This window comes from Dermacentor silvarum, chromosome 1 (assembly GCF_013339745.2).
Source record: "Dermacentor silvarum isolate Dsil-2018 chromosome 1, BIME_Dsil_1.4, whole genome shotgun sequence".
NCBI lineage: Eukaryota > Metazoa > Arthropoda > Arachnida > Ixodida > Ixodidae > Dermacentor > Dermacentor silvarum.
The window spans coordinates 75,283,205-75,305,893 of NC_051154.1; the positions used below are offsets into that span (position 1 = coordinate 75,283,205).

The following is a 22,689-nucleotide window of genomic DNA, read 5'->3' on the forward strand; positions in this document are numbered from 1 at the left end:
AGCCGATCTGACTTCGTCTCCGTACAACACGGGACAAAGCGAAACCAAGATATGCGCGAGATAGCAGCTTGAAGGCGTGAGTCAAAATGTCAACAATGGCGGCAATCAATGCAAGCGCTCTGGAAAGCTCTCGAATCGCGACAGGCAAAAGCGTCGCGGCAACTCGTAGCACATCGCCGCAGTAGAAAGCAAGAAGAGCGGAGAACAGTACTAGTCATTTCCCGTAATTAATCAACACAAATTAACATAGCGGCGCTCAGGAGGCACGCGCGACCTCGTACGTTATGGTCGCACTAAAGAGATCGACGGCATTTACGAATTGCATTAAAGCCAAGCTCAAGCGAAACACCTGCGCCGAACGCCGATAGGAAATGGCCCCGATACGATCGCCAACATCTAGGCTCTCTTCCTTCCCGATCCGTGGCTTCTGCTGCTTATCTAATACACGACGACACCACACGTAGCACTGACCCGCGGAATTCGCCGCAGGCACTCCCTTTGAGGACATGCACTGCGCCGCCACAAGGGCTGAGCACGTCCCCTTCAACGTCTTTGGTCGGACCAGTCCACTGCTCTATATATATATATATATATATATATATATATATATATATATATAAAAGCCGCGAAAGAGGACAGCCGCTATAAGCGGAGGAGAACCGATGCTCTGCAGGACAGCCTCGCACACATCGGATGACGCATTTCCTGCTGACGTAGCCGAGCAATCGGACGCTCGTCATAAGCCTGTGTGATGCAACCGGGCAACCGCAGCGCTGAGCCGGAAGGAAGCTCACATTTCACGTTTTCAAATGCCTGTCGCACTGCGCTGCTCAGGTGAGCACCCAGTGGAACCAAGAGCGCACGAAATTCGCGACAAAGCCGAGACCTCTCGCCGTCGGCGCAGGGGGAAGTGCAGGCGCGGCAAACAGCAGCAGAAAGATCGGTCAACTGCCCCGCGGAGTGCGAAAGCACGCTTTCTTTAAAAAAACGCGTTCTCGACCGCTAAAAAACGCGCAGATGGACACACTGGGTCGGCGAAGGATCAACATCAGCAAGACAAAATAAGGGGCTCGAAAAACATGCCATAATTCGACGTCTATACCGAAAGGGTTGATCCTGAAAAGAAGTTCACGAGCTCATATGGTACATAAACACTGGGGGAGGCAACGCCATCATCTATGCGAAAGCGACGCGCGTGAGCAGCGGGTTGGTGCGGCGACCAAGCCAAGAAAAGAGACTATTTACCGAGGCGACATACTTAAAATTCTGGACTTTGGTGCACTGTACCGTGACCTCTTTCATAAAGGCTTACGACCTGTTAGTTGATCCTCACGTGTTATGCCTCACACTGCATGTCAAAGTGCGCCAGAAGTATTGCTAAGCACGGAACTCGTTCATTAATTAAGGGGGTTTAGCGCCGCAGTGGAGTATACACTACGGATTGACTTTGGCCACCAACGGCTCTCCGGTGTGTGCGTAAAGCTCGATACTGGCGTTTTTTGCATCCCCGTCGAAATGCGACCGCCGCGACCGGGGGGAACTGAACCTGCGACCTCGTGTTTAGCAGTAGAACGCCACGGCCACTGCGCGGATGTGCTCACGCGGAACAGTTCGCTCGACTACGCTCCATCGCGAATGCCGCCATTCGGCTACGAGCCCATGCGTTGTTCCGTGCCTCGCCGGCGTCCCAGCACAGTGGGCTCGCTCGGCCGCCGCCTCGATCCGGCTCCTCGCGAGCAGCGGGACCCTTTGCGGCTGAGCTCAGGCGCTCCTATTTCGGGACGAAACCGGAATCGCCCACGCGAGCTGTCGCCTTCCGCGCGCGGCGGCGGCGATCGCATCGTCGCCAGAGCAGCAGCCAGCAGCAACGAGGCCGGCTCGGAACAAAGGAGACGCCGACGACAGTGGCGACGCCCGCGCTGCTTGGGCGCCGCCGGCCGACCTCGAGGCCTCCAGCAGCGGCGGCGGCCGCCCCTCCCGCGCGGGCTGTGCTGCTACCGCGCTGCAACAAAAAAGCGGACAGCCAGACGAGCACGACACACATCCGACGGGGGGAGAGCGCTCGAAATAACTGTTCCACGCACAAGCTCGCCCCGGCGTAATAATTAAGCGTGTCGCGATCGGGAGTTGACCGTTTGTTTGCCAGCTTGGCTGAGTGTGGGGTCGGCGACTCGACGGACGACTGGCCGGGGGACCGCGGTTGAAGGCCGCTTGCACGCGCGAGACGAGTTGGCCGCTACGGTCGGCGGCGCTCGTGCACGTTCGGTATAGGTGCGTATGGACAAAGGCAGCCGTGTGTACGACACGACGCATTCCTCGGCGGCGGCGTCCGTCCGCACTCTCCGCGAGGCGAGAAAGGGGTGCTCGACAGATGGCCGCGCATATGGCACACGGGTTGGGCAATCGTGGCCCTAATGGCCGACGCCGCAAAATGAGCGCAGCCACCCGTCCGCCACGCACGCTCTGGCATTCCAATATCAGAAGGGGCGTCGGAGCGCCCCTCGTCCTCCTCCTTTTTTGCATCTCCCCACAAACGCCGGTAGATGAGAAGAAATTTAAGTATTCCGACCACAACAAAATGGGGTCCGTGCAAAACTTGCCCCGGAGTTCAAAGAGAGCGAATGAATGAAGAAATGAATGAAGAAATGAAGCGACAGCAAGTTCGAGCGCTGCACGGTCCCCTTGCAGTGCTCTACTGGGTAAAATATTTATCTGCGGGCGCGGGCCCGGCCCGTTCACTGATGAGCATATAGGTCGGACCTTCGAACACGAGGATAGGATGTATTCTGTACAAAGCTAAAATTGAAAAAAAGAATGGCTGTTAATGACCGCGTAGGAAACAAAAAGAGTTTTAACTCTTTTTTGTCGGATTTCCTTGTCTAAAAAGTCTTCTAATTATTTTTGTTGCTTTGCTGCTAAAAAACAAGCTTTGTTCTCGCGAAAGAAAGAAAAAAATACTACAATACGCTCTTGATACGGTCTGTCTGTTGCGCCTTTTGCGATTGCACTATTCCATCACTCTCGATACAATTATTTTATTTCAATTGTGTCATTTTGCCGCTTTTTTATTTATTGCACAACAGGAAACAGATAATGTACATTTTTTGTACATCACAACGCTAATCAACTGTCGTATGTATTTAAATTGCAGTTGTCCAAACCAGATTTTCTGTGTTTTCTTTTTTGTTCTCCAAACAAGCTAAGCAACGCTGTATATGTTATTGTAAAAATTATTAGCATTCATGATATCTTGCATGTGATATTTGTTTATTGGTATCTTGTTTATTGAGTTTTCTTTAAAATAGGAATGCTTTACTAACTGACTGCCTACGCTGCACTCAGGCACTCCAGTGCTTATCCAGCCCAGGATTATGAAAAGTGTACATTCTCCGAATAAACCAATACCAATGTCAATAGCAATGACGAATGCTTTATGGTGACCGCAGTGCGCGTAAATAGCTTCCACCTTAACAGTATATTCGCAGTGTTATTCACGAGCTTTATGCATGATAGCTGTTTCGTCGTGGGTTCAGATGGGTTGGTCATGGCAGTGCATTTCCGACCTTAATTACTTTCGGGCCCAATTGTTTGAATTTGCGCGTTTGAACATTCAGCTGCCTTTTGCACCTAGTAAATTTTAAGCTTCTTCTTGCTGTACGAACTATTTACAAGAGCCATTTCATTGCCACAGCAAGTGGGACACCAAAGAGGCGCTCGCGTCGCCGTGCTGTCCCGGTATCGACGCACACACGTAGCCCGCGAGCCGCGTCTAGCTGCAAAAGCGTCGAAGCCAAGTTACCCCCACGCAGGCTCTAACAAAACGAATCACCCTCGTGCTCCGCTTAATCGGCTCTGCCGAAGCCAGGTTTTGTTTCTGTCGGCCTTTTCAGTTTAGCTGTACACGTGGCCGTTGTAGGAAAAAGTTGTTCGCAATGTTTTACTGTCACTGCAGGCATAGTTTTATTGTAAAGTCTTAGAATACGCCCCCGAGGCAATGGCAGCTTTAAGGCATGTATAGACTAAGCTCATCCGGCGAGCCCGGGCTGGGCCCGTCCACATATAGTCACTGCATGGCCGAAAAATTCGGCTCGTGCAGTGTCCTGTATAGGCGGCAGCAAGCAGGTATACAGGCACCTAAACGAACTCCAATTTCGGCACGACACGACGTCTTCTTCTTCTTTCCTTCCCTTTTTTTTTATTCGTTATTTTTACTTATTTTTTCTTTCTCTCTCCTTTCACATCCCTTTACCCCTCCCCCGGTACAGGGTAGCCAACCGGAGGTTACCTCTGGTTAACCTCCCTGTCTTTCCCCCCCCCTTGACCTTTTTTTCTCTCTCTCTCTTTTCAATTTCGGCAATGGCTCACCACGTATACGCTGTCACATAAAAAAGTTGCGTGAGCAAATAACCCACGTTTCGTCTTGTCCTGTGACAGTGTACGTCAAAGGGAATGCAATATACAGGGTGTTTCAGCGAACACTTTCAAAAATGTTTAAAGGATAGCACAATTCTAGTTCATGAGCTGCTCTACTCGAAGAGGCCGGATATTGCCAAAAGATTGCACAAAAGATGCATAATCGAATTATAAACAAACATTCACTAATTAAGTTTTTAACTAATTACTTTATGGCCCATATCGCAATTTACAAATTGTAGCCGCGGAGTTCGCCAGGCGGATCCAATTGGAACAAATTCTGAAGATGACACCAATTTCTAGATATTAATTCACGAACTTTGCGGGAAAATGCATTGGCGTTCCAGTTACTTTCTTAAGAAAACGTCGTTTTATTCATTGAAGCACAAAAGTAACTGGAACGCCGGTGCATTTCTCCGCGAAGTTCGGGAATTATTATCTCGAAACTGGTGTCATCCCGAGAATTCGTTCCAAGTGGATCCGCCTTGTGAACTCCACGGCTACAATTTGTAAATTGCAATATGGACCATAAGGTACTTGGTTAAAAACTTAATTAGTGAATTTTGTTAATTAGTCGATTATGCATTTCAATTTTTGTGCAAGTAATGTCCGCCTCTTCGAGTAGACCAACTCATGAACTAGAACTGTGCTATCTGCCACAGGCAACCTTTAAACATTTTTGAAAGTCTTCGCTGAAACACCCTGAATTATCCTAACAGGTGAAAAAACACCTGCTTGCACTACTTACAGTCTCTTTTATTTATTTATTTATTTATTTATTTATTTATTTATTTATTTATTAACTTTCCCTGTGTGTGTGTGTGTGTGTGTGTGTGTGTGTGTGTGTGTTGTGTGTGTGTGTGTGTGTGTGTGTGTGTGTGTGTGTGTGTGTGGTGTGTGTGTGTGTGTGTGTGTGTGTGTGTGTGTGTGTGTGTGTGTGTGTGTGTGTGTGTGTGTGTGTGTGTGTGTGTGTGTGTGTGTGTGTGTGTGTGTGTGTGTGTGTGTGTGTGTGTGTGTGTGTGTGTGTGTGTGTGTGTGTGTGTGTGTGTGTGTGTGTGTGTGTGTGTGTGTGTGTGTGTGTGTGTGTGTGTGTGTGTGTGTGTGTGTGTGTGTGTGTGTGTGTGTGTGTGTGTGTGTGTGTGTGTGTGTGTGTGTGTGTGTGTGTGTGTGTGTGTGTGTGTGTGTGTGTGTGTGTGTGTGTGTGTGTGTGTGTGTGTGTGTGTGTGTGTGTGTGTGTGTGTGTGTGTGTGTGTGTGTGTGTGTGTGTGTGTGTGTGTGTGTGTGTGTGTGTGTGTGTGTGTGTGTGTGTGTGTGTGTGTGTGTGTGTGTGTGTGTGTGTGTGTGTGTGTGTGTGTGTGTGTGTGTGTGTGTGTGTGTGTGTGTGTGTGTGTGTGTGTGTGTGTGTGTGTGTGTGTGTGTGTGTGTTTTAACCACAACGTACACTAAGTAGTAGTTTCCTTCGTCCTAGTCTATCCTCTCTCACTGTCCCACTGCTGACTGCCGCTCAGACGTCACCAAATGTAGACAGTTAGAGTGCGCGGCCAGCAATAATTACCTGATTTCCATTTTCTTCCATTTTATTGTCAAAACAAACAACCAATTACTATACTATACCTACAGTGCCATGCTAGATGAGCCTTTCTGCACAGGTTCCGTACCGGCGGCTGGAACGGAAGCGCAAGTAGAGAGCGCAATGGGGAGGGGGTCGGCGCCCATGGGCAAGGTGGGGTGGGGGGAGTCACGCAAGCGGCCATTCCGTCAGGCGTCGCACGCGACGGCGTTCAAAGGGGCGGGGCGGCCGCAGTTGTCTCCTATTCACCAGATCCTAGTAGGGCTATACGTAACATATGTACCTGACATCAATTTGCGCGCGTCACGCATACACTTACGAGACAATGCTGCGCGGTGTATATAATTGGGGCAACGAGATGTGCGAGCCCACCCGAGAAATTGTGTACGGCTCCTTCAAGATTTCGCGGTCGCCGCGTTCTTCAGCGAAATGGGCAACGTAAACGCGAGATGCCGTATTCTAGCTCGTTTCCTTCCGTTCGACATTCCATAGAGCTTCATACCGAGATGCGACACTCCACAGCGCGATTCAATCGACGGATGGATATATTTTATGACCATCACATTTGAAACGTCGTTCTGGCTGGTGCCCCCCCACCAATTGCCTTCTCGTTGTACATTTCTGCTGCGTTTATTCTCGGCCTATAGCATCCGTGATTCCTGACAAACGGTCGAATCTTTATAACAGTAAAACTCACTCTTCCTAATCACCCACCCTCTTTAGCCGTATGCCTTATACTGTCCACCGCAGATTCGTTCAACCTTTCAAAAGGCAGTCAGAATGAATCGCATTCACAGGTCATCCGCGCGCTCTGCATTTGTCGGAGTGCATTAGGACATTTAATTTGCGAACCCTCTCAGTGGATTGTGAGAACATGTTTATACATTGCGGCGTTTGTGCATGTCTCTTCGTATATAGTTTTGCTAATCCTTTATGAAATCTGCGGCCGGACTGTTTCCGCGGGCCACACAATGAAGAGGTTGATGCGCACTATATAGACGGGATCCGGCTTTACGTGCACTAACATATGGGCCGCATACAGCGAGCGCACTCCTCTTCCGTAAAGAAGAACAGTGCGCGAGTGTTCTCGGGTTGGCTCCATATAGTTGGCGACATCGCGGCAGACAGCAACGCCACGTCAGGAGCATTATTTCCAAGTGCCCCTCGACAGCTCGCTCGATTGGTATCGGTAAAGAACGATACTTTATTACAAAACAACTCCAGCCCGAGGTGCACGCAAATGCCATCCGCTCGCCGCCAATGTTCTAGAGAGCTTTTCGGAAACGCGAGGCAACGTATGAGCCCCGCGTTTGGGCTTCCGTGACCGACGCATCATTCGAAATCACGCCGGCGCCAAGGGAGCTATAGAAGCGTCGGCGAAAAATAACGACGCTGGATCAAACGGCAGCCCTCAAGTCCACGGATCCCTCGGTTAAGAGTGAAGCGTATACGGGGCTTTGAGAAGCAGCCTCGTCACCGGATATGAGGGCGCTTTCATCTTCTCAGCGTCGGCTATATATACACACTGCGCAATAAATAAAGAAACCGTTTGAAAAACGGTCTGACAAAACCGCTGCATGGTTCGTTCGCGCTCAAATCCCAGAGGATATGGGAGGCGTCATAATTTTTTCGTGCGGACCACCGGCGGATTCTAACCGGCTGTCGCCGAGGCGAATGTCGAATGAACTTTTTTTGTTGTCATATATCCGGCGGCCGAGCGCAGAAGACCGTCGCCGTTTCAAGAGGTGCCACGCAAAAGTAAACGATGAAGTTTGATATTGTTGAGTCGCCGCACAATATCACAGTGCCAAGTGATATTCTCGCGAGAAACTGTAGCCTTGCCAACCTTCTCGCTGCAAGCACCTGAACGTTGCGCGCCACAGGCTCAGCGAAAGCGCGTGCCCCCCTCAAGCGTCTGACATTTTAGCCCACGTATATATAGTATATACGGTTTTCGCAATCGAGACTACGCGCTGCGTACAATCACACTATACTTCCACACAAAACGGCGGTGGCTGTGGTGGCGCAATCGATGTAAGGTTGCCATTTACGGCAATGAGTGTAACGTGAGAATGGACCAACCTTATGCGCTGAAGTCAGCGTGGTATAGGTGAAGGAAAGTCTCGTCCATGGCTTTTAAAAGGCAGCCGGAAGTTGACGTAAGCACGAAAGGCTGCTAATTCGTACGATGAACATGTAGCTTGAGTTATGCCTTCCTTTAACTAGAGCCAACCGGTCTGTGGCATGCAAGACAAGACGTATATATACCCTTCACGGGTAGCAGGTACAAACTCTCGTTATCATGCTACAATGTTAAATCAGCAAAAGGTTGGGCAAAAAGCAGAAGAAAAAAGGAAAGGGGGGTGGGGGGAGTAAGCAAGAAAGAAAAAGTGAAAAGCCGTTATAGCTTGCATAACGAGAAGAAAGCACGTGAATATACAGTGCGTGACAGACGCCACGACAAAAACGCGCGCCTTGTTGCCGTCTTGTTCTGCAATGCGAAATGCTGACCGCAGCTACAGTAACAGACGCATTTCTACACTCCTTCCCATTAAACTGCAGTGTCGGCCGTGGCACCACCGCGTCGACAAGGCGGCACTCAAGCGCGATTAAATACGGTCGTGTTTCCAGATTTACTGCATGCATGCATCTATAAGCAACAGACACGCCGTTCCCCGTGTTTTAGTCGAAATAGTGCCCTTATTTACTTATTTATAGCAAGTAAATGTAAAATTACCGAACCTAATTCTTCAAGAAAAATAAAATGAACAAAACCTTTTTAGAACATTTCACATCTTCCTTAACTACACCACATGACGTATAATATGTCGTACATTGGATGGGAGAGAGAAGAAAGGCTGAAATGATAACGCAACGAATAGCTCCGGTTAAATTCCGTCTCTACATTGCGGTGAAGCCAGGATTAACGATAACCGGTTGAATACCCGCGGATGACACTCGGGCCGGAGGGCGGGGCAGTGGCATGCGAGCGCATAGAGATAGGAAAGCATTCATGCCAAGATGAATTTCACTGACGGATGGGGTTGAATGTCCACTTGGACACGCGGTGTAATGGAGAGCTGTGGATTGCTTTTGACCGCCTGGAGTTTTTTTGTAGCGTGCGCCTACATCTGAGTAGACCTACGTTTTACGTTCCGTCCCATGGGAAGGTGGCCGCCGCCTGCTCAGCATGCGGCACAAAGTGACACGCAGAGGTCGACCGGAGAGAGCCTCTGGCCGCTCACACTCCACACCACTGCGAAAGGGGGGGTGATAGCTACAGCATGCAATAGGCTGTCACGTGTGGCAAGCTGACGATGCAAAGCCAAGTGCACAGCTGTCCGTGTACATCTGTTCTCGCTATATTCTACTTTTTTTTTTTAATACAAGTACATGGGAGCTGCGACACGCGTATTAATTTGTGGGGAAAGTATTCATCTTTAATTTCCTTTCTCTTCGGAAAGAAAATGGAGCGAACAGAAAGGTGAGGAGATTGCGCCATATATGGTCGACCGGGAAGAAGCATGGCCCTCTATAGGCAGCAGACCTGTGTACTGCGCGCCGAAAAAAACACCGCATGTATACGCACTAACGGCTGCAGTGCTGCCCTTCGCCGCAAGGCAGGCGATGCCCGAGAGAAGCGCCGTGTGGCCACTTTTTCGCCAGCACTTAACTCGGCGATCTCGTAGCGCACGCACGCTTCCCCGCACCAGATAAATGGTCACCCGAGGTCCCGTTCCGCGAGAAACAAATGGCGTCTATTGAATGCACAATAAATTGGCCACTGTCGGTATTAGGAGAAAAGAAAAAAAAACCGAAAGAAACACGTGTCGCATGGCTAAACCAGCGGTAGCCTGCAGATGTACAATGCGTAGTGGCAAGGAGGACGACAGTTCGGCTCGGCGTCGCCCGCTCCTCTGCACGCGGCGCGGAAGACGCCGTCGCGCAGACACGGGCGTCCGTCGCACGGAACGCGCTCGCAAACGCCTCCCCCTGGCGTCTGCGCCGCAGCAGGCGAGCATTCCCCCCTCCCAGCTCGCCGGGGACGACGGCGGCCGCGGCGGGGGGCGCAGGAAGGCCAGCCGCGACAAGGCCGCCGGGCCCCGCCGCTGGCCCGGCTCCAGCGGCCGGGGACACCGCCGCTGCTCTCAAATATGGAGCCCCGGCGCGGAACCACCTTGGCCTCGGCGCTGCCGAGATCCGACCGGTCGTCTCGCGTATTTTTGGGAGGCGGCCCGCGGTTCCCGACCCGGAGTTGGCCCACTACCGCGACAGGTGCACGCGGTGGGAGGGGCCCGCGCCGCCGGCTCCGAACCCCGCCGCGTTCGTGGTCACGGGCCCTGCCACAGAGTCGGTCGTTAGCCCACGTCCTGCGCACGGCGTCGCGGTCCTCTCTGCAGCTTGCCGCGTCTCTCTCAGCGCTTGCATGCACCAGCGCTGTTCCCAGGGTGCACTTGTTTCGCTCCGCCTTGAATGAAACCCCAGCACGTTTAGCCGAGCTGCGCCATAACGGGCGCCACAAGTCGCAGAAAGCGAACATGCTCGAGCGGAGACCTCTGGCGACCGCCAACACTTCATCAAATGGATCCAGTGAGGCAAAACAAATAGGTGAAAAATAAAAGGCATGGAGGAAACACAAGTGTCAAAATCTGCAGCGATATTCCTCCGGGAAATGTAATGCCAGGGAACCTGTGCAATATGTAGAAGCCAGACGGAGAGCATGTGTCAGTGACGTTACATGACCAGCGAGAAAGGACGGTATGCTCCGGGCCCGCCCATCCTAATGACGTTCCCCTGACTCCCAAAAAACCAGGCCGTGTTGACTACACAGGCTCCTCTCAACGGGCCTTTGTGCAGACAATCTCTGCTGGTATAAAGAATCGTTTCGTATAGTAAGTCTGGTGAACCTCCCTGTCTCTCCTTCCTTCCTTCTCTCTTTCTTCGTATACTATATAGCAGATGCGATAAACAACCCGCCAACGACGTCGGCCACAATCCAAAAGCGCAAACACATCGTTATACGGAGCTTCTAGAAATCATATCACTTGCAATTAAGCGTGCAATCGCTGCGGCAAGTTCGCGTCAACAAGCAAGTCTCAGACACTCGTTGGGCCATTTGCCGAGCTTCATGCTCCTCGCCGCACGCCAAGTGAAGCCATCACAGTGTCGTAACCAAATGTACCGCGACGGTAGTTGGCGCGCAGCACCGAAGGCATTTCCGAGGCAAGTCGGACCGCCATGACAGAACGTTAGCTGTCAACTCGAATCGACCGCAGCACAATGAAATGACGTTCGACGACTGCGAACGGCGGTGGCGGCCACGTCACACAGTGACGAGCAGCGGATGCTGTCACATTCCACGGCTGCAGAGGACAATATTTATTCGCTGTTCGAGTCGGAAAAAGGCCAAGCGAGGTAGCAGGCAGAAACTCGGCACCGGCGCGTCATTGTGGCGTCACAGATTTCAAAGTAATTTCTCGTATTGGGCCGCTCCGGCGCCGGTTCATATGTTGATTTTTCGGTTCCTTCAGAGTGAATGTAGTCCCCCCGTTAACGATATATAATTGACTAGAAAAAAAAAATGAAATTCCGGGGTTTTACGTGCCCCAACCACGATCCGATTATGAGACACGCCGTAGTGGAGGATCTTGGATTAATTTACACCGGGCCTCCTGTCGCAGTAAGAGTGGCCGTTGTCCTCTTGCACCATGGAGAAAGGTAATTTACCAATACAACTTAATTGACTTTTCTATTCGGTGTCACGTTATGATGCTCGTATAGTGCATTTCTGAACATTTTCTATTACGCTTCAAAGCCGCTCTCCCGCCAACAACAACAGCGGCGATAAAATTTCTACGCGTACTCGTCAACCAGCCTACCTGCGTTGCCACTGTCACCACCAGAAAACATGAAAAACGGCGGTCCCGCCTCTAGTAGCACCGTTGAGTCACTCCGGCAGCCGACCAGAGGCAGTGCCACGGTATTGAGCTTGCCGGTGCCTCATCTACAATAGAGTTCTATACACGAAGAGTACACTTGTCAAATAGTTATATCGCTATCGGTTGGCGGTCGCTTCTTTTTCGAAAGCGTCTTGCGTCAACCGAGCTGCCAGACGTTCGGCCGGGTCCGTGGTAGTAGGACAGCAGGAGCATTTGATGGCTGAACGCTTTCACATGCCACCGCGAGTGCCTCGATAACGCACCGACTGCGTCGGTCCCGCGCAAGAATTAAAGCCTCGACGGGGCGCCAAAAATAGACAACGGCCGCACACGCAGTCTTTCCTCAGGCAGACAGGGCCGGCAGTTATACATCCAATATTCTGGCATTTGCCAGCACCAGCAGATAACGACCCCAAAACCTCGAGCCAGTCCAATCGACCCCTACGCCTTCTCCATAACCCCCATATTCAATAATCCTATATAGAAACCCATATGTACTGGATTATTGGATGTGGGAGTTACATGGGGCATATGGGTTTGTCCGATAGGGCGAGCTGGGGTAGCGACTGTGAGATGCACGAAAAGCACTGGGATCGCTAGGAGAACATACGCTTTTGCTTCTTCGATGATCCCGCTAAGTCAAACGCCACCTAATGCGATTAGTGTTGTTGTTAAAACGTTTATTAAAATAATCATAAAAAGTTTCCGCCCCCAAGAAATTAGTGAAACTGTCTGCACAACTTGCCTCTCCGCTAGTGGTCAGACGATTCGTGTGCAGTCAGTTTGCCCGCTAAGACGGTCGAGTCTGTGCCCTACCTAGCCTTGTAATCTAAGCCCGTCCGTGAGGTCGAGCTCCGAAAATGCGCTGGTACTTTTTCTCGCGGTCACTGCTGTGACGTACGACAAGGTCGCCGGAACGGGCCCGCGGCTGTCGTCGCTCGCGCCCGCGGCGTGGATCGGATGACAGCCGAGTCGGCTGGGGTCGCCACGAGGGTAGGCCAACTATGCGGCCGCCTCTCACCCCGCCACGCGACTGAGATCCCTTCGTGAGGCGCCACGGGCGATCTTGGCGCCCGGCATTAGTCCACGCTCACGGACGCGCGCGCGCCTGGTGGACGCCATTTCTTGGAACATTCCGGGCAGATGAGACGACGCTGCACAGAGACGATGCAACTTAATCGCAAACAACTCGCGCAGCTGTTCGTTGCGGTAGCGGCGCTGGTCAGAAGGGCGATCTGCGCGAGCTATTTTCAGGTCCGTACAACGCGGACTAAAAGAAGAAGAAGAAGAAAAAAAGAACAAGTATAGGACCACCTGCCGCGACACAGAGTATAATCTCTTGATCGGAAACACCGATGAAGGGAAAGGAAGGCGTAAGTTCCACCTGTCAACTGGAAGTCTGACAATCTGCTCGATGAAGGTAAAGTCTGCCACCACGTGCAAGCAAAGCAGACGCGATTTTGGGAACAGATGAATGTAGCTCAACGTTTGTCGAGAACAAGAGGCAGACAGACTCGGCGGCCGCGGAGGGCCGGAAATGCCTCGTTTCGTGCGAGGCGAGGAGCTGAGTCGAGCGACGGGCAGGAGGATTGCGCGGCCTCAATTCGAAGTCGTGGTTCCTCATTCGAGGCGCTCAAAAGCGCCATGGTTCGCTCGCCCACGCCACTCGGAGCTTCGCGCCGCAAACAATGGGTTGTTGGAAGTGCCAGTACAACTGACGTAGTACATTTGGACAGAGGAACATTAAAAACAAAAATGGTGAGATGGAAAGGGTCATTGTACCAGAACAGGGAATGGCCTACCGACGGCTGTACATTGTGCTTAAATTTCAATGAACAGTACACAACCGGCATGGTACACCTTGCACAAAGAAGAAAAAAAAAAACAAACAAAAGTCACAGCTGTCATTCCACTGGCAGTGACCTTTGAAATAAATTACGGCCGTTCGTGATATCACTCCTTCAGCAAAATATCCTGTTATTTACGCAGAATACCCAACCGAGTAAGTGTGCTTAACTTTTTTTTTTTTTTTCGTTTCATCAGTAGCGATCAGCGCACGAGGAAAATACTGGGCACGGCAGACAGCTCGAATACACGGTCGGAAATCACAGTGCGGTATCCAATGCCCGGATTTTATAACCAGTGGCGACAGGGATTGAAGGACCTACGCAATCTTTATGACCCCTGGACTGTGCATTCGCCTCCCGTTCCAAGTTTTACGGTCCTCTTCTCACAAAAGAAATTCGTCTCTCGAAGTCACTCAAGCATGTTGGTTACCCTAATCTCCTTAGCAAAAACAAATGAAAAATACTGGGCGAGACGTCGATCTCTTTAGGACCTCTTGCGATGGCCATTGGTGCTTCGGCAATGCAGTCAGTCCTCTCCCATCTAAAAGTCGACCTAAAGTTCCGAAGCAATGGTTTGAAGCGAGCTAAAATGTAAATAGATGTAATGCAAAACGAGTTTTCAGAAAGAAAAACTGTTGAGAAATTGAGCAGCGCGTCTCGGCTTCAGTTGAAAAAACAAAACAAGCAAACAAAAAGCCATTTGGCTCGTGATCGTTCGGGCATTATGCACATTTTCAAAAGCGACTCTTGAGTATGCAAACGTCACCACATGCGAACTATCTTCCGCCTGACGCTCACTGAACAGCAGGAGGCCACATCACTTATAAGAGAGAAAAAAGTATCTAGCGCTGTACGCATTTGATCAGCAAGTCAGCCACATTAGCACACACAACATCGCTCATCCCGCGCGCACTTCATTAGCAGAACATTAGTAAGGAAAATATTTCGCTCGCAGAAGAAACTTGTAGAAATTCGCAATATTTCTGCATGGTAATAACACGACGTGGCACCGTTGTTCACGAGTGGCTGAAAACCGCGTGAAAAACGTTGCCACCACAAATGACACTCGCTAGGATGAGCTGGCGGTCCGAATGGCACGGGGTGACGATGGTCGATAATACGCCGGTGTACTAAACACTAAGGAGAATATGTAAAGTTAAATGTGAACCATGGGCAAGTTGTGCAAATCGGTCATGTCCGGGCATACACGCCGAAACACCACGGCTTTACCGCACGGGCATCGATCGCTTGGGTGGCGAGGGCAAAACAAGCAGTCCACTGGCTTCACTTTTTGCTTGCTCACACTTCAGGCATGCGAATCGCAGCGTAACACGAAATATGACACAATTCGTCGTAACAAGTGATATACATACGTAGGCAGCATTACACTCGCTTATGGGATCATTGTTTCACACTAAGCACTGACGAAGCACAAAAACAAAAGCGTCGTCCAGCTGCAAACAAACTTATTACATGAAAATTTACGAACCCTTTCCTGTTTGCCATATAATCCCGAATCACGAACCCCCTTTGCGTCGTGGTAACTATGTAAAGGCATACACCACGCATTCAAAGAGGACAGTCAGGGCTGTAGCTCTCAAGTTTGCTCGGTTTTTCTTTCTTTTCTTTTTTTTTTTTTTTTTTTTTTTTTTGTGTGTGTGTGTGCGTTTCTCAATACATCTCTGCACATCCGCGGCACACTTATGGATGTCGGAGCGAAACAATACATTGAACACATGTATTCTCACCTTGCGCATTTTTCCTGCCTCGAGCCACCACGTATACGTTGGAACGTGTTGAAGTCCACGATAGTCACTGAGAGGCAACGCGAGACCTGACGACGTCCTCTCGCATCGTTAGCGACTGCTGATTTTCCCGGAAAAGTAACTCCACGACAGCGACGACTAGTTCCGGCGGGGTTTGTGGTTAGTTTAGAATCTCGTGGTGCGATGTACGCATGTCAGGCAGAGAAGCGGACTGTGGTGGAAAGAGCTCCAAGCTCGAGCAACAGACGGTCAGACGGCTCCATGTTTGCATCCGTGGCGGCCCGTACCCAAGCAGTCCGAGCGGAGAACGACGGATGGAGCCCCAGGTGGATGCGTTCTCACGAAGAGGATGCAGACGGCAAGCTTCGAGGCGACACAAACACCAGAGTCGAAAAAAAAAGGGACCTCTGCCGAAAGGGAAATCGCCCGGTGTGTGTGACGCCTCAGAGCTCGCGACTGAGGGGCTGCACCGACCGCACACGACACAACCCACACAGCTGCCGGGGCCTGCCGCGCTCAACGCTCGTCGACCGCTCGACGACTCCGGAGCGGGGAAAGCCGGCGGGAAAAGCCGCGCGGGCGCGCTGGCGACCGACCTGCAAGTGTCACGTGGCTTATGACGTTGCCAAAAACCGGGGACCGTCTCCTCATCAGCGCTCGGGTGTGTGATGGTGGGGTGTGCTTGCGAGGAGTTCACTCCGTTCACTCTCTCGCACTGCTTGTAAATTTACGAGCGCGTGCGTGCTGGCAAGAGCGGCTCGAAGGTCGTGGCTACTTTAGGGCGTATCTCCACAAATGCCTACAGGCACAGCGAAGACGGGAGGCTGTTTGAATATATTACAAAAGTAAGCAGTGCCCACGTCGTGGCATCGGCAGCTTGTTGAAATAACAACAATAAAACAAGTGAAATAACAACAGTAATAAGAAGCCGCGCCTCGCTTCATCCAGTACGCAACGCTTTCGCGGACAGCACGTACACACATGCGCCATGTGAACGGCGCTTTGTCGGAGCGGCGCATTTCGCAATGCTCGGGTTACTCGATCCGGGCCGCTCGGATCGGAAGTGGTCCGTCGCAGGCAGTGTCACATCTAGTCAAAGGGAAATGGGATCTCAGCCTTTCTGAACATCACCCCACATGCCAAATGAGACAGCGGGAGATGGTCTGCAGGCACAATGCAGCTGCGCATATTGCAAACATCTCGTTACGTTTTTGCGGTCTTTACAACATACCACGGCTTATCCACCGAGAAAATACCACCACTATAACAGGAATTTCTCTGTGCTGTTTCGGTAACGGCATCGTTAGCATTCAAAGAAACAATTTGCATTGTCGCTGTTCATTGCATAACCTAGCTCTTACGATGTAGCAGGAAAAAAAAAAAAGAATTAACCAATTATGGCACTCACTTTCCAGCAGATTTGACTCTATGACACGCTCGAGCACCGAATTTAGAAGTCAATGCTGTAAAACAGTTACACAATTTCCTTTTTTTTTTTTTTTTTCGCTGATGAAATAGTGCGTGCCTGCTGTCTAACGCTCAATATCAACAAGGCAGTGTATTACGGTATATGTGGAAAAAAGATAACAATAAGGTACATGCAAACAATATTATTTACTTTAAAAAGCTTAGTAGTAGGAAATAAACCAACACGAGACCAAATCACGAAAGCAGCTACACAATCAGGAAGAGAGAAACGGCAAAATAAAGAGAGAGAAAGAAAAGATCTGACGCGTTCGTATATTCTAAATTCTCAAAGGGGCAGTAAAATAATTGCTAACGCTGAATGATCACGTATGTATACTCGTGTGTACAAGCGAAATCAGAACTGGAAACTTTCTGTACTGTAACGGGGACATTCGGCCGCCCGCAACTAGGGACCGAACCCACAACCTCGCACTCAGCTACAGGACGCCATAGTCAATGAGCCAGAGCGGCGCGGCTAGACGAACAACGGAATCGTTCATCATAGGCCGTTATAACCACGGCTGCTCTTCAGCGCAAAGGAAAAATTGGGCGCCGCGCGAGTCATTCTCTGTACCTAATGTCGCTGGAGATTTTCTCGTCGTCAAGCCAATAATTTATGCTTTTAACTTTCATGCCGGTACTCTCGCGACGACGCTCATCCTTGAAAAAAAAAAAGAAAAGAAAAGAGAGAAAGAAAAAAATAGGTTAATAATTCTTCCGGAACGTTTTCAAATTTCTCTTTACGTCATGTTCCTCCAGCAATGCCTTGATGCGGTCCTCGGACCTACATGTAATGGTGGCTGTTCGTCTTTAGACAGCGCCTTTCCACCACTGCAGATGAGAAATATATTTGAAGAGGCGGACATTACTTGGCCCGACAAATCGCAACGTACGGCTGAATTAGCTAATTGACAAAGTTCTGCGAATTTAAAAAGGGCTGCCAACCTGACCAAGAACGTGTTACGAGATTATGGTACGAAAATAATGTGATGTATAGTATCGACAGAATCGCGAACGAGATATTAGCGATTTAAATAGGAATTCTAATTTTAAATCGGCACAGAAAGTCCCGTAAAACTGCATGCCGTATACACGCGCGAAACTTTGAGTACTAACGATGATCACAAATTAGCTGTTATTCAGGCACCGTGTATTTTTTTTTTCTAACGTAACGCTTTTAATTCTAATTTTTTTTATGTGCGCATTACTAAAAACGTTTACGTTTACGAGAAGCATCGGTCGTTGCCGTACGTGACAGCAGTCCGCCATGGCGATTTCTGTATTTCTTTCATTTTAGTGCCACTAGTGTCTTTGTGAAGCACGTGGGCATGGTATACCACGTGAATATACAGTTTGAAACAACGCAATGGGAAATACTAGGATTCATGCACACGAAAAAAAGTACATGCCAATATACGCACCTATATTTGACACTGTCGTAAAACTGGCGGCAGCCGTGCATTTTTCTTGAGTGCAAGTATTTATGTTAATGCATCCTTATATACCCTATCGGTTTTTCTTGGTTCTTTTGTTGACGTCAAACACCCACAGCGGTGCACGAGCGAGCGCGGACGTGTCTCTTGTTTTGTTTCCGTCTTATTTTCTCCGACCGACGCAAGGTCACCCAAAATTAGAGCCAAAATCTTAAGACAGTTCTGTGCGTTCGTTTTTTTTTTTTTTTTTTTTTTTTTTTTTTTTCAGCTTCAAAGTGACCCCAGGCAGGGCAGAAAGTGTGTGCCTACGTGCCTCTTTCTTTGGCCATGTTTTATTTTGTTAGGTGCAGTGTCACCCCAACTACAGCAGAGGTCTCGAGATTGTTTTGTTTATTCGTTACTTTTTTTTTTTCTCTCTGGGCTTCAACATGGCTGCCATGCAGAGCTTAAGAAGTAGGATATGGTTGTTTTTGTTGTGCGCTCATGTGTGTGCGCAGTTAGGACCCCCATTCGGCCCCTGAGGCCGCGAGGGTGTCCGTGGGCCCTGCGAAGCCATTACCCTGTCGGCACACTATAAAGCTTAAAAATGAGGGTGGCAGCGGCCGACCTCCTCAGTCTGCTTTGGGGGAAACCACCGCCGAGCAACTCCCGGGAACCCCAGCCACCGACACCGCATGCTCCCGACGAGACCGCCCCCGGCCCCGGAAGAACCGCCGTGGTCGAGGGTCGCTCTTCGTGCGACGTCATGGTGAATGTCGCTGCGCCCCCTGGTCACCGTATGCCTTTTTCGTTCTGAACTCTCTTTCGCTAATGGTAACCAGGCGCACTGTAAAACTCCTTCTCGACACGAATTGTCCAACTGTATAATACATTCATTCATCTTCCCGCACCCGCTAGATAAATATGTTCACCCTGTCCTTTGTTCTGCTGTTTTGAACTTGGGCGGCAAAATATATAGATATATAAAACGCACACACACACACACACACACACACACACACACACACACACACACACACACACACACACACACACACACACACACACACACACACACACACACACACACACACACACACACACACACACACACACACACACACACACCTCCGATTTGCCGAAATATCACCCCGCTCACTTTCTGGCATCGGTAATATCTGTTTTAATCAGAAATATGTTGCGCGATTTGGTACCGAGTGGAACAGAAAAGCAATGAAGGGTGAAATATGCTCGGCGCCTCCGCAGCCTCTGTATTAGCGCGTCGTGCCACGAAAGCGTGAGCTTTCGTTATGGCTGCCGTTTGTTGCACGAAGCATCCATCCTGCAGCACTATACGTATGTATCTACGTAAGGAATAAAATGTTTTTTTTTTTGGTCCTTCTTTAAATACAGTATGCAGATCCAACGCGCACGTTGGAATCCATGGGAAACGAAAGCTTTCGCGAAGTGTTTAATGAAATGTTATGCAACGAAACACGATGCGTAACATTTTGTTTTCATCCCACGCAACGCCTAATCTCGTGGAATGTTTATGTTTGTGCACCACACAGGTAACAACTTTAATGGCGCGCAATGTTTACGTTTGTACACAAAACGCTTTCGTGCACCGCGTTTTTTGGTGCGCAAGGAACCCAGGGGTGTCGCATTAACCGGAACTCCCAGCGACGACGTGTCTGTCATAGCTATACTAGCTGTTGCAGCGCTGACTGCACAGCTCAGACTTGAAATAAGGAGGCGCATTACTTTATATTTTCGAATGATTTGCAGTGACCGGTCCACCTTTATTTCCGAGGTAAACACTAAGCACGAAATTAAATGTTATAGCTTAATAATAATAATTTCGGCGCTCTCTCCACGTTTGATCTACACTGTATGCGTACAAATACGCACGAAAAAGGTAAGTAGACCGAAGCAGCGTACACAACCCCCCGTCATTCAATTTATATTCCACTTTCTTTCAATTTTATCTCATACTAAATGTTCGTGCATATTAATACTAAACACTTGATATGAAAGCACTTCATTTCATTGGCGTCGGCGATTGTTGGCTTTTACTGAAACTAATTCACCGTGCTGCCTGCTTATACGACCATGAAGAATAGGTGCACCTGTATCTTTTGACACAATCAACGTCTTGCCACGTCTTCAGCATTCGTGAGCGGCGCGATCTTTTTGTGCCAACAAGTTGTTCGAGGCAAGACGCACCTCTTCGCTTATACACATTGTCACCCGCGTGTTGCGCATTTCTTACGTTCGCGAAATATAATTTTGGCGTGTTGCTGGTAACTGTTCTCGGCAATCCGAAATGTGAGGCTTCCCAGTGCCTGATGTCGTGTTCTCATGTTGTTATTCGAGTAGTTCCAACCTTAGATTCTCCGGCCAACGCGCATTGTTCTCCTTGTACACCTTGGTGACAGTTCTCATATACTGGTCATTATTTTCCTGAACCCCCCCCCCCCCCCTCCCCAACCCGCCCATTTTTGGGCATACGCGTTACAGGTGCTTGCCACGTTTGTGCGTGTGTGTGACAGTGTAGAATTTTCGCTAGTATCTTGCAACCCAGGACATTGAACAACGATCCCGTTGAACAATTCACGGATGTTATTTGTCCCATTTTCCCACCCTTTTCAACGCGGTTTGATTTCTGGCATTCATGCGTTCACCTTTTCCGGGTCGTGTTTTGGCATAACGTTGCAATTCTCGAGTTCTCAAATTGCGCCCCTCGATCTGATTTGGAAACCGATAACTTTGCATGGACTTTGCATAGCCCTCAGCACAGTCCACGATGACATCTTCGCGAAGGAATACGGTAACATTCGTAGCGCACTGCCAGGCCTCCTAACTTTTACCCGTCTCTCTGCAACTTATATGTCCGTAGAGAGGCGGGTAAATACTGGGTGCGCGCTGCTGGAAAAGAGACGCGATCAAGATGTAGGAATGAGTTTTGCGGAAGCATGTGAGGTTCACAGGCGTCACAGGCGCAGAAGAAGAAGAAGAAAAGTTCGTGCCTTTTAGATAGGCATGTAATACATATATTATATAATTATACAATCGAAACAAAGCATTGCAGTGCCCTTCGGTCAGTATTCTGCGAGGGTAGGTGATCAATCCCCGACACGAGACACTCTTCCGTGCGCCTCAGTCTGTATATATACTCCGCCATCTGCACACGATCGCCGTTCCGAGCTGTTTGGTAGGTTTGGTGGCGAGGCGCACCAAGACGTTCGGCCCCGCCAACGCTTGGCGCGCGATGTTTATGGCCGCGCCGTAAACGGTCTCCTCCGCTTGGCGGCGACAGTGGCATGCAAGGAAACGTCACAGCGCTTCAAGAATGGGTTCCTTCTGAGAACTCGAGGCTGCACCGAAAGAGGGCGACGAACGAAAGAAAACAGCAACGGCCCCCAGACGTGCATTTCCGAGAGGTCGATATCATCTCTATCGGCGCGTGAACTTGCAGAGCACGCGCAGACCCAGTGCAACTGATAATTAACTCGGGAGTATTTGATAGGTGTGTGACACCGCGCGAAGAATATACTACGTCTCCTGTTTCGAAAACGTTCTTGGTTGTATACATAGGAACACTCGCGGTTTGAAACAATTTATTGTTGCATACTTCCACTCCGTTCAAATAAATTGCAGTGAACACGAGGTGCGACTAGTATCAATAAAAAAATAAAAAAAAAGCTTCAATTCATTCTAATGCATTCCTGGCTTCAAAGTAATCTAAGCAAGCTGTAAAAGGGATTCTACCTTCCATGAGATGCGTATATATATATATATATATATATATATATATATATATATATACGCATATTACAATAAATGACTTATTCGTTGTGTTAGAGTTACAAATTACCCAGTCGTGACGGTAAGCAACAACGACGATGGCGACGACAACTGAATGTTCCTTCCTCACTCTTCTATCCGGCCACTATATGGGTTTACTTACAAGCCCGCCCTTGTGCGCGCGTGTATGGCTGTACGTATTATGGAAATCATCATCCTATATATATACTGTATATGTCCAATAGGCACTCGGCGTTTCGTGGGCGTCAGTGACGGCGTCGGTGAAGCCTCACACGCGTCGCTTTGGGCAGCTTGAGGGAGCGGCGAGTCAAAAAATGCTTATGCGTCGTTGAGTCTCTGTACCGCGCGAGAATTGGGTGAGACTCCTACCTTTACGTATACGCCTTTCACGTCAATAGGGTGTGTTCTTAAGGTCCCTGGGCACACGTGCCCTTTAATCAATGCACG

The 22,689-nt window shown here is 49.6% G+C and overlaps 2 protein-coding genes across 14 annotated transcripts in view; both read right to left on the reverse strand.

Moving 5' to 3' along the window:
• The window catches only part of LOC119466299 (chromodomain-helicase-DNA-binding protein 7-like), a 554,757-nt gene that overhangs the window by 231,481 nt on the left and 300,587 nt on the right, over nucleotides 1–22,689 (reverse strand). The window lies entirely within an intron of this gene.
• LOC119466310 (breast cancer anti-estrogen resistance protein 1-like) overlaps nucleotides 1–22,689 on the reverse strand; it is a 94,958-nt gene that overhangs the window by 38,872 nt on the left and 33,397 nt on the right. Inside the window, exon 1 of one of the 3 annotated variants that reach the window (XM_037726829.2) lies at nucleotides 15,518–16,087. The exons of the other annotated variants lie outside the window; for them this stretch is intronic. Coding sequence (XP_037582757.1) covers nucleotides 15,518–15,526 — 9 coding nt within the window. The 5' untranslated portion in view covers nucleotides 15,527–16,087. Of the gene's footprint in view, nucleotides 1–15,517; nucleotides 16,088–22,689 lie in introns of those variants that run through there. 3 annotated transcript variants of the gene reach the window in all.